The sequence below is a fragment of the Electrophorus electricus genome, chromosome 26 (genome assembly GCF_013358815.1).
Source record: "Electrophorus electricus isolate fEleEle1 chromosome 26, fEleEle1.pri, whole genome shotgun sequence".
NCBI lineage: Eukaryota > Metazoa > Chordata > Actinopteri > Gymnotiformes > Gymnotidae > Electrophorus > Electrophorus electricus.
The window spans coordinates 10539736-10552987 of NC_049560.1; the positions used below are offsets into that span (position 1 = coordinate 10539736).

General features: G+C 42.3%; 1 protein-coding gene across 1 annotated transcript; it reads right to left on the reverse strand.

The window, feature by feature from the left end:
- Window positions 1-460: 460 nt before the first annotated feature.
- On the reverse strand, window positions 461-11734 carry psmd14 (proteasome 26S subunit, non-ATPase 14). Its single transcript, XM_027018345.2, has 11 exons — window positions 11634-11734; window positions 10960-11017; window positions 7003-7074; window positions 6635-6754; window positions 6353-6423; window positions 6093-6243; window positions 2026-2133; window positions 1757-1831; window positions 1513-1638; window positions 878-940; window positions 461-636 (listed from the first exon to the last, which is right to left on the reverse strand). Exons 2-11 carry the CDS (start codon window positions 11005-11007, stop codon window positions 538-540), a joined length of 933 nt encoding a protein of 310 aa, XP_026874146.1. The 5' UTR covers window positions 11008-11017; window positions 11634-11734; the 3' UTR covers window positions 461-537.
- Window positions 11735-13252: the final 1518 nt, after the last annotated feature.

Sequence of the window (13252 nt, forward strand, 5' to 3'; positions counted from 1 at the left end):
ATATTATGTATCTTGAAATGGCTTCAGAAAAAAAATTTGCTCCATTATGCGAGTTTAATATTGAAAAGGAATTTAACTTTACACCCTCGAAATGTGCTAATGCGTGAAATCTCCAGGACCTTTGCAGTCATGTTTTCTGTTCTCGTGAATTAATATTTAATTTGTAACTACACTCGACAGCTAGTGTATTCCACAAGCACACCTCAAACGCTTTTACAATCCCAACTGTACAGCCTATAATCTAGTAGGCGATCTGCGTATTTAACTAAACTCTTTCCTACACCAAATACATAGAACATGCAAGAAGCAAGTCATTGATGTTCCCGGTGGGAATTTAAATGACTGGTATATATTCAGCATTTCTATAAAAAATTAGTTAAAATCAGATTTGTATGCTTGAATATATTGAGGATCGCTAGAAAAAGATTAAAATAATAATGCACAAATACACACACACAAATTGTTTTTTATATAGATTTATTTCTTAAAAACACAAAACAGATGCTGAATAGGAACATTTATGCACAGCGAAAGCTATTACTGGAACACAACCGTATCTAACATCGCGGCGAGGCACTGCACAATGTTGGACGTCATCAGTACATCCACATGCTCTTCCAAATGCCTTTTGGGATCCTGCACACAGAGAAAGAGAGGGAGAAAGAGTGAGATCACACTTAAAATTCTGCTCAGAAATTATCCAATGCTCAGATGTAATATTTCTTTAGTTTTATTTTCAAACAACACCTTTCAGAGGCAAAAATATTTCACTAACCCTGTAATATCTGAAATTAGACAAATTAGAGCTGGAACAATAGTTTTAATAGATGTAAATAATAAATGTCTACTAAGTCAAAAGCTGGAAAGTTCTTATCACCTGTTTTCCAACATTCTTAATGGCCAGCTGTTCAGGAGTCATTTTGTCTTCTTCTTCTACTGCCTGAGGAGACAAAACAACAACAAAAAAAACCACAACAACAATTACTAGGATGACAAAGAAGTGAATAAAGGGCTCAGTAAATCCAGAAAAAGCTAAATAAATATTACCACCAAACCTTGTCCAAAATGAAGGCATTAAATTATTGATAAGAGTAGCATAATGTAAAATTACATTTGTAACTCCCCTGTAAGAAAAGGAACATTATTCCAAGTGGCGTATTGGGGGGGGGGGGGACGACCCATCTAATATATCATTGTTTATGATCCATTTATTAGTTTTTAACTCGTGTATTTGGCCTGTGTATAAGTAACTAAAGCTACATTTACACATGCAGTAAAAGTGGCCCGGATCCAATCTTTTTTCTTCATATGTTAAACAGATGTGTTATCACTGTGGCAGTGTGAACTGAGACACTTTCATATGTGATTAAATTACTGAACAGATCAAATTTTGACTGTGTCAGACGTGGGAAGACCCAAACTCCATCGCAGCTCAGGGTTCGAGAGATCGCATTCTCTCATCCTCTCACTTAGAGGCCAGTACAGCAGAACCACTCGCTCCTGCTCACCCACCTTGTTGTAGTTCTTGGCCAGTTCGAGCATCTCCTTTACGATGGTCTCATTAAGCTTGCAGTGTTCACTGTAGTCCTGCAAGGTCAGGCCCTCCATCCAACTCTTCTTATGGAGATTTAAGAGCATCTGGAAGACACGTGCACGAGCAATGTGATAAGAAATGCCATCATCAATAGTCTGAACAGAGAAAATTGCCTTTTTAACTTAAAAACTACCGAGGTTTAAGGGTAATGGAGTTAAAAACCTTTTGTTCGAGCTCATTCTTCCTATAGTTGATAGTAATGGAGTAGTAATGTCTGTTCAGGCCATGGATCAACGCCTGCAGGAATAAAAAAGTATTACAAAACAGGAAAACACGTGGCATTTACAAGACAGATTTTAATACAAAACAAATCAATTACTTAATAATAAATAAAGGCTCAATTCTCATGTTTTATGTGCAAAATAAATATTTGGTGCATAAAAGATTTCTTAAAAATCCAGAAGGGGCAGCTGCATGTGCATCACTCATGCCTGGATGGAGGGCTTGTTCAGATGTCCCAGGTTAGACGTGGTCTGTCGTGGTTCATGCCCCAACACCATCATGTTAGCATTGATCAGTCTGAAGGCATCAATCACAACCTGGAAGGAAAAAGGCACACCCAGGTCACACAATACAACAAACTATGTGGATACACACAGCACGCGCACGCACTCTACCCCACTATAAGTCATCATTCATCTAAAACGAAATCCGTGTTGTTCAGGAAACTGGGACTAACAAGTAAATCTGACCAGTAAATGATCTGTGAATTTAATCCTGAACATATGCAGAGCAGTAGACTCCTAAGAAAGGAAAGAAGGTAGACACCGCAGGTGAGCTTGTTTGCTGAGGGATCATGTCACATCAACACCATGCACACGCAGGACACGCAGGGCGAACGCACGTGTGCGCAGGGCCGACGGAGGAAAGTGGGACGTTCGCAGACATTCAGTGACATGCTGTCTGTGCGCAGCTAGAAGGAGATTACTGACAGTGCCTGCACGGATAGGCAGAAACGCACAGAGAGGTGAACTGTGTGAAGAGCGAATAAAGACCGAGGGTGCAGTGATATGCGTACGAGGGAAGAAATGGATGAGAGAAATTACGATCTAGGGAAAACGCAGAGAGAAAAGAAAGCAGAAAGTGGCAGAGCATTCAACAGAAAGAGTGAGTTACTGCAATCCACAATATGACAGGCAAGGACTCGAGTTGCTTATCCAATGTCACTTTGGATCAACAAATCAACACAAACATCTCCCCTTAGTCAAGGGTGCCACAGCAATTAAGATAAAAATTCAATACCACTCATAACTGCACACTAGGGACAAGATGAAGTAGGTCAGTGATGAAAACATGATCTGTACCTGGATCTCCTAGAGCTACAGGCACAAGCCTGACCCACCATCCTTCAACATTCATGGAAAATAAGAATCAAGACTCTTTCCTGTTCCAGCACCCAGCTGAACGCTAATCGGTCTAATAGCTCACAAACTGTCTTGTATTTAATAGCCCTGTATATTTGATCACTTCTCTCAGTATAGGTTTCAGCGCTGACTCTCGTTTCTGGCAGTAGCTCAGTTTAAGAGTATTTTGGGCTCTAACCCATCTATAATGGCGAAGGACACTTCTCCAAGTAGACAGCTAAGCACGTTTGTAAAGCACTCTGGATGAGTGTGTCTGCCAAATGCCGTAAACATAACTGTACATTTGGCAAGTCTTCAAACTGCAGTAATCAAACTGTTTTTATAGGATTGTACTCAAACTCTCCAAGCTGTGGCTGGAGGGAAATTCATTATCTAATTAGGAATACAACAACAATTAGCTGGAAAAGAAACAAATAAACCGCAAGTCAATACATGCTGTGGTTTAATAATAAAGAGACACTGACCATCATTGTTCTTTGGTTTCTATACTCCGTTTACAGCATTTTGCGGACACTGTTATCCAAAGCAACTCATAAATATTCATCAGGATGCTAGTACCTGTGCTCCCTGAGAACTGAACCCATGACCTGGTGTTACTATCACTACCTGTTCTACCACACGTGCTCCAGGAACACACACACATTTAAGGCCATTTCCATGTGTACTGGATAAACCACACAGGACTCGTTGCCCTTTTTCATACATAGTTCATGTCAGGGGTGTGGAAGCAAAATAGCCAATTGGCAGCTCATTTGCATCTTGGCGAGGTTCCATGGTGCAGCCTGGGCTGTGTGGAGACTGGCAGGCTGTGCGGAGACTCATGGGCTGTCCAGCCAAGATAATTTAAGCTTCTCGTTCATGGATACACCTCCAGGCCACTGGTACTAGAGAGAGACACTTACACACCCACCATCACAACAAGGACGAATTGATAGAAATGTCACATGTTCTCTCCTCTACCGTATCCTTCGGCTGTTTTCCAAGGCTCCAGAACTCCCACACACACTTGTGTGTTTACGCTGTAGCCTGTCCTCTGTTTTCATCATTCCACTACGCAAAATGTAGCTGAACAAATTAGTTGTGGGAAAGTGTGTTTTTGATGTCAACGGCTGGTAATAAAAGAAATGAAAAACCCCACACTTTCCAGGATCTGCATAGCAATCTGTACAATTTGCTCTTGGCAATGTAGAGACTGTAAAATGTATTGGAGCTACCCTTGTTAGAGCGCGTGCTACCATGTGGATGAGCTAACAAAACAGAGAAGGTGACTGGGAAAAGGCTCTTGCTGACGACACACACACACACACACACACACACACACACACACACACACACACACACACACACACACACACACACACACACCCCCCCATTATCTTTGGAGATTTCTTATCAATATTTAAATTAAATCCAGGATTGCTGGGTAAAGCTAGGTGCTCATGTTCCTGGTCCTGGATTTTATAAGACCACTCCCACAACACAGAAGAAGTAGAGTCAGTCCTGGGACAACCACAGAACCGTATGTCTGTCTCTGACCTTATATGATCTTTAACATCTCACTTATATGGTGCCCGGGCTAATTAACCATTAAAGTAAGAAGCAATTTCGTCAATGATGCATCAGAGCTAGTGGTCAGGCAACAGACAAAAAAAACAAAAGCATAAACAGAGAACATGGCTGGAGCTCATTACTGGATGTGCAAGCACAAAACAGCGCCTCCACACCCAGGAGACTCGTTAGCGAAGTTCTGCAAAATCCAGCAGAGTTTTGCGTTCTCCGCGAGCACGACCGCTCAAAGCAGAGCAGGAGGCTGAGCTGCTCTGGCCTGCTCTGACTGCCATGCCGCCGCCGAGCTTGGTGGCTGCAGCCAAGCAGTTGCATGCGTGAGGCTGAATTCTCCACGGTACGTACCGCCAGCCCTGCAATTTTTCTAGAATCACGCTATTATCATGCCCCGCTCCCACGACACAGCCAGGCTCTGATGGTGTAAACGCACACGTATTTTAAAGTGCATTACACAGCTTCAAATAACACACGCACTCACACACACTATAAGATGCTCAAATACTAAACGTATTTTAGTTGGTAATGAGGTTCAACTTAATTCAGCAATAAATAAATAAAACGTCTCGCACTGTCCAAGACTTCTGGACCTTGCAGTGTGCTGAGTGAAGTAGAATTATGTTTCCATTGAAATGACAAATGGTAGAAAACAATATCTACAACATGGCGTGTAAAAGTGCACCCCCAGGCTGGTGGACACCTGCGCTCTTCCTCCCCGCAATGCAGCTCAAGCAGAATACCCCGTTTGGTTTCCCATCCAACCCCCACAGTGGAGACGGAGACTTGGAATTGCCTCACACTTCCCTGCACAGCTCAGAGAAGGTGCTAATAGAACCGCGTCATGAAGCCAGGAAATCTCTCACACACACACACAACCAGCAAGCGAGACAGTGTGTCCTTGTGTGCGTGATGGAGAGCTAATGAAGAGAAAGAAAAAAAAAAAAAAAGAGTGAGGAACGGAGTAGGATGGGCAGAAAATAGGAGTGTGCGGTCCTATCACAGCAGGAGTGTGCAGGAGTGTGCGGTCCTATCAGAGCAGGCCTTATTTAGAGTGTCTGTGGACAGTATCTGAAAATGTGTGGTGAGTGAATATATAAAGGTATAATGCAGCTTAAACTGTATTTTAAAAGGAACAGGATGAGGGGAAGCAAATCTACACCAATTTAACACTCATCTTAAAAGAAGTAGAAAAAGATTATTCATGTGAAAATCTAACACGCATCACCACACTGAGTGAAGCCAACCAGACTTGCCTGTGTGGTTTCTGGAATGATACACCCTTATCTATGAAACTAGTTCACATATCAAAAAACTAGCAGTAGCCATCATGATCCTGGTGTTACTGGTTTGATTTACACATTTTACAGCCTATTCTGATGTATGAATAATTTCACCATGATTTGCATGTCCCGATGCTACATGCCATGTGGCCCTCATATCTCAAGCACGTCCGGGCCGATCGATATGTTAGGGATTTTTAAAAAAGAAGAATAAACTGTGTAAATCCGATTCCCGCCCCCTCATAACCATTCATGTAGTAAAAGGAAACAGAGTGTCCAGCCTGCGATCACCTTTCCCTTCACGCTCTGAATGGGGTCGACCACCACTGCAACGGCCCTCTCAGACAGAGCCTCAAAGCTCTGCTGCGTGTTGATGTCCACTCCTGACAGCCAGCAGCCAAAGCCGGGGTGACTGTGGTACCAGCCCACCACCATCTCTGGCCTGCCACACACACACACACACACACACACACACGGTCATCTCCGTCCTCGTATAGTGGACACTACTACAGGTGGTGTTAGTTGTATGTAGCTGAATTCCCAGGTCTCACCTTCCAGTCTGCTTCAACATATCCAACATCTTTGCTTGAAAAACAGGATCCACTGCCTCCACACTCACACCCTGTCAACAGAATCAACATCTCATCAGCCAAGCAGATACACTGCCAAAGTTGGCATGACAACAATGTCTCATTAATCTCGCTACCTTATGTAAACAATGACAACAAACCAAAGGGGAAAAAAAAACCAGCATAAAAAGTTAAAGAATGCTGTGGTTTTCTTCTGCTAGAGTTATGCCTAAAGGTGCGGGGCGACTCTTCAGCAGGACTCACTGTTCCGGACTGTGGCATGGCGAACACGTCGATGACACGCACGGTGTAGTCGTCCACAAACTCTCCCAGCATTAGACCCATGACCTCCATGGGTACACCCGCACGCCCATGCTTCAGCATCTGCACCAGACAGGGGGGAAGAAGAACGAGCCACATACCTGAACACGCGGCCGAACACCAAAGCTTTTCCAAACCATGTAAGAAAAAGGCACACCGTTTTCACATGCCACAATGTAAAGCATCAGCAATCTTTCTGGAATCATGGCCAACACGAAACAGTTATGTCCAGTGCACTTGCAAGTTCTTATGAGTAACAAGCTCAAGGAGAGTGAGTGTGTGTGTGTGCGCGTGTGTGTGTGTTTCATCACCTTAAGCAGGGCAAGAGATGAGATGTACACTTGTTCAGCTGTGTCCACAGCAGGGGCATCAGTGGGAGGACCCTGCGTCAAACACACAACACCAACGGTCACTGGTGGGGAGATACAGTACGACGAGGCAACGCATGGGTGAACAGGCACATTAACAGACAGGCGGAAAGACGCCTCTGGGTCTGTAGTATGAGCCATAGCTGGCCTCCCTCCTACGCTGTGTGTGGTCAACACATGCTATCCTGCAGTAGGGTTAAACAGGGCCAAAAGAGAGCTCTCATTACTGAAGGGCTGGGCTGCGCCTCGCGTGGTCACCAAGTAACACTTAACACTCCAGAAATGTTCAGCCTTTCTCCCCAAGAAAACATGTTTAACACTGCAAAAATGAATCATGCCCCAACCCCAGACACACTGAAACTAGTATTAATTAACAAGGCTCCTTAACGACACCTGCTAATGACTTGCGAAAGTGAGCGTGGCGACCACATGCCGGAGGAATGTCTAACGGTCCTATCAATTACACAGGGAGCAGCAACATGGTTCATCACGAAGATGACCTTTGACCCCTCACACACGTGCACATCGAGGCCTACTACAGACCGTTCCCTCCTACAATCTCAGATGCACAGACATGTTTTAACGCCTGGAGGAGATTAGGGGGTGGTGGGGGGTGTGATCGGTACACCATAATGAAATAGCACACAGATTTAAAAAGAGAACACAGCAGGTTCAGGGGAACATTCACACTCTGAAGAGGCGTTGTCCGCCAGCAGGAGCTCATCAACATTCATGTCGAAAGGTGGGGGGGGTTACAATCCCAAACGACACACCGGCACAGAAAGTGAGACGAAACCTAGAAACACACGACCGCCAAAGGGAAACGACAGAAGATTATATGGAGTAGACGATTACCGTGCACCCACTAGGAGCCAATTACAGGGAGTATAAGGCAGGCTCAGACCTGGCCCCATACAATGCACTCAAGAGGCCATATGGACATGTGTGAATTTGAAAAACAAACAGCCAATCAGGACGTACTCTGAGAATGGGACCGGGCGTGAAGGGGACGTGTTAGGAATACCCAAAAGGAAAGTTTTCAAATTAGGCAACTTTCAGTCCATTTCCACACCCAACAGCCACAAAGATGGCAAGGAGCATTTTTCCTAAAATCAAACAACTCTGGCTTCATGTACAAAGGAGAGAAAAGTGCACAGAGAGGAATGGAAAGAAAAAAAGCAAGAAATGGCTGCCAGTCTCTCCTCCCCCTCTGTTCTCCGCCCTACATGACTGGCTGGCCGGGAGCAGTGTGAATCCGAAGGAGGCAGCCTGTTACTGGAGGTGTTAATTGGCAGAGTCGGAGCGAGTTTGGAGATTTCTCCCTCCCTACCGAGCACCACCTCACCACAGGGCCATAAGGAAAGAGAAAGAGAGAAAGAGAGAAAGAACGTGCAGTGTCCAGGGAATCTGGATTTTATGCTTTGAAATGTGGCATATTGTTTAGAATTGAACCCACCATTCGTAATAACAGTTACAAACCTTGCTACCGATGACGGCTGCATGGATTCTGATATCAGGTCATCGACCGATACTGTGCTCATGTATGCATACTTGTACTCACAAAAAAGCTCCGATACCATATAACTTAAGTGCAGCGTATGGTACTGCGCTCAGACTGTACGAAATGTCAGACAAAGCAAAGCAGAGAACAAAGGTTTCAAGAGGAGGCACTACAGCGCCAATACAGGAGCCTAATGAAACGTCTCAAATTGAGCACGAGTCCTGATGCTAACGGCAAACAGCAGCAGCTGTTGCTACAGATGCCAGCTAGGCCAGAGCAACGTCTACAGACCACAATGCGTCAGTGACAACAATAGATCATCTTATCTGGTGCACTGTTTCAACATTTCTTAATGTGGGTTACATCTCGTCCCCTGGTCCATGTTAGAATTCTGTTATTCCTGTTCAGTGATTGGACCAAAGCAGATTGTGTGTGTTAATGTAAACTGCCATAATTTATGCCAACAACTTCACTGTTCCACCTCTGACTGCTTGACACCAAGTGGGAAACTCATTTTGGTACAAGTATCTGCAATGATATTGGCAAGCACCAAAACACATGAACTCTCACTCAATCTGAAAGAAATCGTATTCATGTATCCCTACGAACAATCATTATTTACAAAGTGATTAATTGACAGCCAGAGCAGTAACCATACAGCCAGCCAAAACAGTGCCCCTGACTGGTAGGACAGTGTTATTCAAATTTGTGAGAGTGAAGGTATTTACAAAACCCAAACAAACTCACTTTACAGCTTCAGCAAACAAACAAACAAAATACATTTAATCTGTAATCCACAGAGGACAACCTTTGTCTCAAACACGTCCCAAGAGTCCAAATGTTGGTGTGACTGCCTATCATACAAAATACCTGAAAACAGCTATTATTGCTTCAGCACAAGATGAGGTGCATATCACATTTAACATTAAATGCAGGATGGGAATTGTATCTTCATAACTGTTATTGTGACAGATAAGGTGTTTAATTACAGAATTCACACTGACAAAAATGGATTAGACACCTAAAACTTTCCTGACTAATGAATGATTACAAGAACACAATTTTAATGGGAGAAAAGTTTTCTGTAAACCCTTCAGAATTTACATGACAGATCAGTCCAGGATGAAAATATAGGAAAGTCATAAATAGGCTTAAGGGCATTTTGGGGGGGGGGGGGGGGGGGGGGGGGGGGTTGCTAACATCTTATTTTCCCTAATCTAGGAAATTCATCATCTAGGTAGCAAGGCACAAACAGGAAATATGATCACTGTAATGATACAATTATACAAAAGGAAAAATGCAGCTTTCATCATTTGATCTGTTCCGTGCTTGAATAACTGGACGGCTAAACATTTTGCAGTTTTGGATGCAAATTTAAAAAGGTTGGACTTGAAATAAAGAAGACTCTGATGTTCCCGTGGTTCACCTTTTAGAAGTACAGCATAGAGGTAGAAATGACAAGGTCCTGGGTTTGATATCGAGGGGAGTTGATCCCCTGTCATACTGATAAATATGCCAGTCACTCTGGAATGCTGGGGATATCTGCTATAACCCAAACGTGTATGTGACCAAATCTTATTTTTTGCATGGCTTGACAAATTATTATTTATTTTTCTAAGATCAGTAGTATGTTTTTATTTTTTAGCAATGTGCCAAAAAACGATTTTGACAATATTTTGCCTACTCACTTTTGGTAGTCCAAAAGAGCAGAAATACAGTGCAATATGGACTGCTAGTGGAATGGCATGTCTCGTCTTTATTGATTATAGAACTGCGAGTGAAAGCAGGTGAATTCTAAAGTACACAGAAGCATCTTACCAGCTCAGATCTAAGTAGCTGTGGACAACGCATTACCTTTCTAGACCTTCCATGAAACATGCTAATAAAGCAACTACAGTGGGACGTTCCTGACGTGCCACGTCACCCACCTGAAGCCCTCTGAGCCTGGATGTCACTCACTGAAGAAAAGACTGATGACAAAAAAGCCCTGGGAAGATACCCAGCTCATAGTAACGCGCATGAGCTGCAGCCCTCCAGCATTCAAGGACTGTAAAGGATTCAGAACCCAGTATTACACATATCACTTCATGCTAATTTGGAAAATCTCCTTAAATTGGGGAGAACATATAAAGAGGTAAGTGATTCCTATATGGGTTATCCAGTACAAATATTAACAACATGAACTCAAAGTGCCATTCTCCACTTTCATCTTACAGTGGTTTCATTTTATATACACAGTGTGGAACACGCAGCCAAAACAGCAAACGTCATCCCTGTCCATCCACTGCAGCTGTGATGTAAGGTACTGCTCAGTCTCACCCTAAAGAGTCTACAGTATACAGGCTTGCTGGAGCTCCGAGTCTCCATCTCCTGCATGGTAATGACATTACAGGTGTTACCTGTCCCAATCCAGGCATCCCTCCTCCGAGCCTCAGCAGCCGGTCCATCTCTGTTTATCTGTAAGCAGAAACATGCACATCGTTCATTCAAATGGATCTGACCACACATCAAGCCGCTCTAACATCATTCACAGGACCTAGTAGCTAACTAGCAAAGCATTAGCCCTCGGTCTGGAAATCCATTGCTTGTTTAATGTATATAGCACGGTGACTAACGTTATACTGTCTGGAGCTAGTTTACATCGTAGGAATACAACGAAGGCTACTTAAAAATGACAGAACAGAACCGAAATAATTCATCACGAATACAATGTAGGCGTTAGCTGTTAGCTAGCAGGCAGCAGACATCGTGAGCATTAACCTACGTCTAAGCCATTAGCTAACTTACATGCCAGGTACAAAAGATGGAATTGCGCATATATAACATTATATGTATATGCAACATTATCTCTTATCCAGCTAACTTTCTTAGCTACCTCTTACATTATGGACAAGCTAGTTCAATACTACTGTAGTAGCTGGGTTAGCTAACGCTAGTGGATAGCTGTTCATTCTGTGGTACTCATGAGGATGTAAAGTAACAAAACATAGCAAACGTTTTGTAAGCAAGCAGAATACCTTTCTGTGTATATGGAAAAAAAAAAAGCTTTGCGCGGCAAGAGATAAAATCTTACCTGAATAAAGTGAACAGCCCTCTCAAAGTCTCTTAGCTAGTAGCTAACCTAGCTAACGTCCCAATAGGTCTACAATGAATCAGCCCGAATTAACCCGATGAAGTTAGCCACGGTAATATCTTGACCCCCCCCCCCCCGCAAACAAAACATGGTTTCAAAATAATAGTCACGTGTATTTTACTGACATGGTCAAAGCCAAAGGAGACTGATGCGAGAAATTTTAAAAAGATATATTGTCGATACTCTGTAAATAACAGAAATTAGCCACGGTTGTAATAGATTTTATTGTGATTGTCATATTTACTATTTCAACTGAATTTTGCAGACTTTTAAATTTCACGGACATTTTGGGTGTAAATATCTATATGGTATATCCAAAAATGTCTACCGTTAATTATCAAGGATTTTAGCTCTCTAATTAAAAGAGCCAATTTAGCCGATTGGTATTTTTCCAGCTTTGTTAGCGTTTAATTCATGATGACTAGACAGCTTTTTTTTTTTACAGTAAGCAAGATTTCACTTCTGCCACATTAACAAAAATAAAAACATCTTTTAATAAAAAGGACAATTAAGTAATTCCCTCAATTTAATAATTCCTTTGCTCAAAGTAGTAGTTGTAATAATAATAATAATAATAATAATAATAATAATAATCATATTGATAATAATAAGAATATACGGTTATAATAATAATAATAATTATATATATATATATATATATATATATGTATTGTTTGCTGTCTCGCTGGGACCATCATAAGTGTGCTTCAAATGGTGAGCAATGCCACAAGAAGCCTGCTATATGCAGAACTAGGTCCACTGGTGTATACATCTCAGTCCTGATTATTTTTCCTATTTTCTCTTTTATTCTCTCCTTTTGCTCCAAGTGATTTTGACACGTGCAAATGTGGGTGCTCCCTACTGAGTGTGCCCCGTTTCTTTCACCTGTCCCCACAGAACTCCACCTCTAGTGATGCACAGCTCAGAAATAACCTGTGATAATCATATGACACACCATCTGTTCTAATGTGTTCTTCTTTTAAGAAAGTGAGCATAGTCATAAAAGAGTGCTTTATAAGTGATATGTTCTAAAACGTCTAAAAAGCTACCCGTGGTTCTGTGGAGGTTATTGTTTCCTGACATGTTAGTTGGCAAAACACTTCTACAAATGCTTTAAAAGCCATAAGGCTTCGCACATCAAACTGCTGTTAATTTAAAAAACAAAATCCCACATTAGTCAATTCACAGTGGGCATATGGGGTTATTATTGTGTTTGCATCTAGCTGGCCTCTATAAATATATTAATGTTAATAAAATAGGTAAGTCCTGGTACCTTTTTATGAATCGGTGAGGTCTTCAACACATTATTATCACAATGAACTTCAATTTCTGACTTGCCAGACAACTGTTTGGTTTTTTTCACATTACACTCTTGCTGTATATTGGTCTCACCTCCCAGAGTTTAGCTTCACTGATGATATTTATGCACACAAAGCCTAAACTATTAACTCTATGGAACAAGCAAATACTTCAGTATTTTATTTACTTTTTTCATGGCTTCAACACTTTGGGACATTTTGAGTTTTGTCAGATGACGCGTTTGAACTGGCAACCGGCAA

Coding starts and splice junctions, on each gene's coding strand:
- psmd14 (XM_027018345.2), bottom strand. CDS start 11,007: ATGGACCGGCTGCTGAGGCTCGGAGGAGGGATGCCTGGATTGGGACAG. Junction 7,075..10,959: donor GGATGCCTGGATTGGGACAG/GTAACACCTGTA, acceptor TGTTTGACGCAG/GGTCCTCCCACTGATGCCCC. Junction 1,832..2,025: donor TGAACAAGCCCTCCATCCAG/GCATGAGTGATG, acceptor TTATTCCTGCAG/GCGTTGATCCATGGCCTGAA.